This window comes from Bidens hawaiensis, unplaced genomic scaffold (genome assembly GCF_021521415.1).
Source record: "Bidens hawaiensis isolate Kalapana, Puna unplaced genomic scaffold, B.hawaiensis_p1.1 tig00017143_1, whole genome shotgun sequence".
Lineage (NCBI taxonomy): Eukaryota > Viridiplantae > Streptophyta > Magnoliopsida > Asterales > Asteraceae > Bidens > Bidens hawaiensis.
Window position 1 is genome coordinate 6,341 of NW_027492589.1, and position 6,813 is coordinate 13,153.

General features: G+C 35.2%; 1 protein-coding gene across 1 annotated transcript; it reads right to left on the minus strand.

The window, feature by feature from the left end:
- Positions 1-3,344: 3,344 nt before the first annotated feature.
- LOC143553090 (uncharacterized) lies at positions 3,345-6,194 on the minus strand. Its single transcript, XM_077043150.1, has 8 exons — positions 6,014-6,194; positions 5,450-5,531; positions 5,201-5,380; positions 5,043-5,123; positions 4,782-4,945; positions 4,456-4,592; positions 4,263-4,378; positions 3,345-3,679 (listed from the first exon to the last, which is right to left on the minus strand). The coding sequence occupies exons 1-8, from the start codon at positions 6,172-6,174 to the stop codon at positions 3,431-3,433; spliced, it is 1,170 nt and encodes a 389-aa protein (XP_076899265.1). The 5' UTR covers positions 6,175-6,194; the 3' UTR covers positions 3,345-3,430.
- Between the last annotated feature and the right edge of the window lie 619 nt (positions 6,195-6,813).

Below are 6,813 nucleotides of genomic sequence, written 5' to 3' on the forward strand. Positions count from 1 at the left end.
GTACCTATAATCAATAAATCTAGGTACCCATACCCGTACCCAATAGACATGTACGGGTACAGGTACGGGTACAAGTACAGGTACTGAACAGGTACGGGTATTCGGGAAAAAATGCCCATCCCTAAATTTGCTTGATTTTTAAAGGCTTAGGATCCTCCCACACCATCTATGATCCTCATACACCATTTTTTTCTTATACGGCTCGTATAGGGCTATACGGTCGTATAGCACCTGAATTGTGTTAGATTGTGTCTGATGTTGTCGGCCATCGTTTATAGTGCCCCGTATAGCCCTATACGGGTCGTATATGCCTATACAGCCGTAAAGACATTTTTTTGAAATTTTTTTGATTATTTGACTTGCATCATATTTTTTAGCAATTTTAAATGTTCTTCTTTTCGACCATTTCATGTGTTATATAGCACCACTGAAAATCTGTCTATACGAGTCGTATTTCACTATACGGCTCGTATAGTCGTTTCCCGGAAGCGATTAACAGTGATCAAAAGGCAATCTGAATTGTTCTGCAAATGTTTCTATACGGTCGTATAGCCCTATACAACCGTATAGGTTTTATGGTTTGCCAGGTAGCAATACGAGCCATTTAATGTCTATACGGCTCGTATAGGTCTATACGATCTTATAGGCTGCAAAAAGCTTTTTTTGTCCCCTTGTCAGTCATTCGTACCCTATACGGCCGTATAGACATGTGGGGGTGGTGTATGAGGATCACATCCATTTTTAAATGGAGGCTTCTCATGCATTTGACCCGAATTCACGGGTATGGGTCTTATCAAACACGGGTTATAACATCTCATTAAATTAAAAACTAATCTCACCAAATATTTGATATAAACTTCTATAAAGTAGGGATCTACTAAATTAATATCTGATTTATTTAAAAAATATATATATTATTTATAATTAAAAACCAATTTTATAGTTAAAAACAATATACGGGTCTTGGGTCTCATCAAAGTCATATAGCTTATAAACCGGGTTATAACATCTCATTTATTTGTGTAACAATTTAATATCAAACCATATGTATATTATTAACTTTCATACAATAAAAAATAAAAATTCAAAAAATAGAAAAATATTAAAAACAAATAATATAAAACAACCCTCGGGAGATAAAAACTAGTATATATATATATATATATTTGTGTGTGTATATGCGCTATATTATAAAGCATTTTTACATGTTATTCATGCATGCATGCATGCAAGGAAGTGAAGGGCAAAATCGGAGTATACTACATCATGGCATCCAATAGACTATCATCCCATTCAATCACATTCAATCTTCATCATCTAGGTTTCTATTGAAAAACCTTAAGGGCAGTTAATGGAATTAAAGGTGTCATTTGATCGGTCATCTGTTTCGTTCTCACCTTGTTTAAACCAACTAGGGATTGAAGTATTCCTGATCGTGTGGGTCGATCATCTCCAGCCAATCTTATGATTGTTATTTGTTTATTCAAGGTACATTAATTCGATTGATTTAAAATTGTTTTCGTGTAAATCAAACGACACGGACAAACTTAATTCCTTAATGGACGGACACGCATTTTACATTCGATATAGTGTTTCGTGAACCATCCGTTTGTCCGACAAAATCTTAACGGACGAATACGGACAACGTCTCGTCTGATTCGATTCGGTCTTTGATGAGAAAATAAATTGATGTGTTGTTTGTGAGAAAAGGACGAGCCCGCCACGAAGCGCTATATTGAGGAGATCAATTAGAAGAAGACAGGGAAAATATTGTTATTCTCGTTGAGGTGGTTAGTTCGTCGGGTAGAGGCAATGATCCTTCAACCACATTTGGCTAAGTCAATACAGAATTCCTAGCCGAGTCCAGCAGATGCACCAGTAACCACCACGATCTTGCCACTAGGTCTCGCCACGGTTCCATTTCAAAGGTTGATCTTTAACTTCACAATATACCGGATTACTACAATCATTTAAATGGTTTGTATTATTCATGACTTAGAGCCTAATTTTTAGGTACTTGTTAAGGATTTGCCTCATTTTTAGGTTGTGCATATGCCATAACGAAACAATTGACAGTGATTTGGACCACAAAGGGGTATTCTCGTTACTATCGACTATCGTTCGTTGATTTATTACATTGAATATATTTGTTATATCGCGTATCTCCATAAATCGCAAATTTCAGGTAGCGAGTAGCTTGAAGCCAATGCCTCCTCTAGGCCTCAAGCAATCTTCGCGCAAGTCTTAAACGATTTGCAAATCAAATCGATTATTGCTAATTTAGTCAAGTAGCTGATGAGTATGCATGTTTTGAAAACACTAATTTTATCATTTTAGGTTATAACTAATATTAGCCTATATCAAAGATACTATTATTAATGTTAGGCAACCATCCACTTCATCAACCATGCAGCACCTAAATCCAGCAAATTAGCCAAACCATAACACCTGGGGGCGTGGTGTGGTTCGGTGCGGTTTTTGACTAAATTACCGAACCGAAAACCAAACTTTCGGTTTCATGATTTTTTAAAACCGTTAGGTCTAGGTTTTTTCGATTTTCTGTTTCTGGTTTTTGGTTTCGGTTCGGTTTTGGATGCGGTTTTTTCTAATCGAGCCAAAACTTTTCGTTTTCTTCTTTAAACTAATGATTAATAGAATATTTAATATCCGGACCTCAAATATTAAAAAGCTAATAAAATACATATTAAATATCCAAATTCAAAACTAAAACTAAAAGTACAAGTATTATTAGTTAGTAACCATATATAGAAACCAATTATATTTGTGTTAATGGTTACGGATAAGATATTATGGTTATTTCGGTTCGGTTCGGTTCGGTTTTTTTGTTTCTTAACAAAATACAAAACCGAACCACAACCAATATTTCGGTTTTTGCTAAAGTTCAAAACCGAACCCCTGGTTTCTAATTCGGTTTGATTTTTTCGGTTCGGTTTTTTTGGTTTTTCAGTTTCATATTAGTTTTGTGCACACCCCTAACAACCCCCCCCCCCCCCCCTTCCCCTTCTTTTTTCAACCATGCTGTGCTAGCTTCTTCCACCTCCCTCAGGCACCATTCGGTTAATGCCCAGGAGACTAAAAAATTAGGATATACCTCCCCTAACAACCTATCATATCTTTTATTTTAATAACTAGTTCAACCTAATTAACCCACAACACGCTTATTAAAGGGCTGAATGCATAAAAGGCTTAAAGCCCACTGCCTACATGGCAATGATATGATGTTAATGTGGCGTTTTAACTAGTCTTACTAGTTAAACCGTAACACACAGCCTAATAAATAACCAGCGGATGAATTATTAATAATCAATATAACACCGCGTGCATAAAGTAAACTGCAAGAATAAGTTTTAACCAAACATTAAAAACTGATCATTACAATTTCGAGTCAAATTATCATATCATCAAACCCTTACAATTTGGAAGCACAAAACAAGGTTTTACTCAAGGCCATTGCAGCTTTCGACTCAGTCGGTCGGCCCAAATGTTTTCGGATAAAATCACCAGCCAACATGAGCTTTTTAAGGTCGACATTGGTCTTCACACCGAGCCCATTAAGCATGTATACAACATCCTCCGTCGCTACATTACCCGTAGCACCTTTGGCATATGGGCACCCACCAAGGCCCGATACGGATGAATCCACCACATTGATTCCCATCTGTTTATAATAAATAAAATATCAGAGATGATTCAGAATGTTTATTAGAGGGGTGCATGAAACTGAAAAAAAAAGGATCCATACCAGAAAAACCAAACCAAAAGAACGAACGGAAACAAAAACCAATGGTTTGGTTTATGTTTCTGTAAAATCTGAACTTACGGTTCGTTTTGGTTTTGCATGTAACAAAAACCAAGCCGAACCAAATTAACAGATTCTCATTTTTTACAACGAAAACTGAAAAACCTGAACTGAACCCAATTTACAGAATTATATTTTTTATTTCAAGCAATTTATAAAAACTTAATAAACATGTAACTCAAATATCTTAGATCAGATGTATAATAATCAATTAGTTATTAATTCACAAATTATTTAGGCACAAATTCATTATTTTGGGCCAATTTTTACTTTCAGCCCAAAATTTTCAAACTCAAACAGCAAAACAGAAACCAAACCGAACCCAAACTAAAAACCGAAGTTTCTGTTTTTGGTTCGGTTTTAGCCCAAAACCGAGCCCAGCCATGCACACCCCTAATGCTAATAATAAAAAAAACAATAAATTTTATTTCTTATATCTTACTTGGAGTGATACAAGAATATTTGAAAGGGCTTGACCATAAGTATCATGAAAATGTACAGCAAGTTTTGCCAACGGTACAACATTTTTAACGGCCTCAATCATAGGAACAACAGTACCTGACAATAAGAAAGTGACATAAGATATAATATATATATTATTACTATGACTAATAAATTAATTCACATGATCATACCAGGTGTACCAACACCTATGGTGTCACCAAGGGAAATTTCATCACACCCCATTTTATAAAGCTCATCTGCAACATATGCAACTTTTGATGGATGCACATTGCCTTCCATTGGACATCCAACAACACATGATATATACCTGGTCATATAGATGCTTTTATTAGTCAAACTAGCTTCAGAGGTTATCAAAACGAAATGGGGAATTTTCATACGAGTCAAAACGGGCCAGTTTAACGTATATATGTGTCTGTGTGCATGTATGTACATGTATGTATGCATGCAAATTTAAACATATCTATGTATGTATATGTAAGCTTAGAGGAAATACCCGCGTACAGGGATGGAGTGTTTTCTTGCAGCAGAAGTAACATCACGATAACGGGCAAGACTTTCATCTATACTACAGTTTATGTTTGACCGTGAAAACGACTCTGAAGCTGCAGCAAACACCGCCACTTCCTTCACCCCCGCTGCAAGAGCCGCCTCTAATTCCTGTAAGACCGCCATAACTATAATCAGGTCCCATTTTCTATAAAAAACTGTGACTTTACATCTATTATTAAAAATCAGCAAAGGTATACAACCTAACCTTAAGATTTGGTGTTAGAACAGGGAATCTAGCACCACCAACACTTTTAATTGCTTCAATTACATCTTTTGCGTCCGCCAACTACAATTTCGAATTTTTATAAAATATTCAATACGAATTTAATTAGAGATACAATTATACAAACAAGACTTATTTACCTGTGGGACCCATTTTGGTGAAACAAAACTAGTAGCTTCAACAACTTGCAATCCTGAATCAACCAACATTTTGATCAATTCAACTTTTACAGAAGTCGGTACGATATCTTTCTCGTTTTGTAATCCATCTCGTGGACCGACTTCCACTATTTTGACATATCTTGGAATACTTTCTAATAACTGCAATTATAAAAAAAATATAAAGAATTTAAAATACAGAACAATAGTCTAAAATGACCAAAATTTTACCTTCTGTTGTGAATTTGTTGTAATACTACAATTTGACATGAATCTATGTGGACTTAGACAGCTAACAGCAGGCGGTTGATGTCTGCGATGAATTAAAAATATTTCATAATAAGGTTCGAGTAGTAATGTATATGTGTGAACCCTCGGGTGGGCAAAAGTGAAATTGCACTAATTTTGACGTTATTTTACTAATCTCGTGAAAATAACGTTAAAAGTGACGGAAGGTTAATCAGGCATCATGTGGTGGCGTTGATAGCCGAAAGACAAGGGTACATGCATCGATCAGCCGGTGTCCTGATGATTGAGTGTTATGCGCCCTATGTCCAAGGCTTGATGCAAAACTACTATCGAGCCGGGGGTCTCACCGGAAGCAGCCTCTCTATCCCTATGGGGTAGAGGTAAGGCTGTCTACATCTTACCCTCCTCAGACCCTACCATAGCTTTGCTATTGGTGGGATATACTGAGTACGATGATGATGATGATGATGATGATGATGATGAAGGTTCGAGTAGTACTATAAAGAGATCCAATTTGCATATTATATAATAATCACACATGCTTACATTTGATTCTTAGGTTGACCAAGATTCCCTGTATTCATGTAGATTCCATCTGCAATTTCATGCTTTTGGGAAGCTAATGGCATCAAAGAAGTTGGATTGTATTTGTGGAGAAAAAAAGATTTCCTTTTGGATAAATGACCAATGAACTTAGATGATAACATTAAGTTAGATATAATAGTCTTCTTTTCTCCAATTTACCTGAAATTTTGAAGAGAATAAATTTAAAAAAAAAAACAAAAATTGCATTCAATAACATTCATTTCTAGATTGGTTGATACAATAGTTATGTGTATAAATGTAAAACAAGGTAATTCTTTATTTTATTATAATCTCAAACTAATAAAATATAAAGTTATGGATCTCCAAAGAAAACAGACAGATCAGTGTTGTAAAAATCGCAATTAGTCACCAATTAATCGGTAATCGGTATGTTACCGATTCAATTTCACCTAATCGGACCAACAAATTAGTACTTGGTCAAATCCGGTCAAAATTGGCCCAAATATTTTAAAATCGGTCTAATTTCAGTCAAAATATGTCAAATTTAGGTACATAAGTGGTCAAAATTTGTCAAATTTAGGTCAAAATATGTCAAATGTGGTCAAATTTCGGTAAAGATCATCGGTCAAAATCTTTGAAGTATTTGAAAAATGATACTTATTAATCAAGTCCGATAAATAAGTTTGAAATTTATATATAAAACTTTGTACATATAAAGCTTTAGACGAACCGAAACCAAAGTTGCTTTCCGTAATAAGCAAACATGAACAAGAAATTTGGTTGGGTTTGCAGTTGGTTAT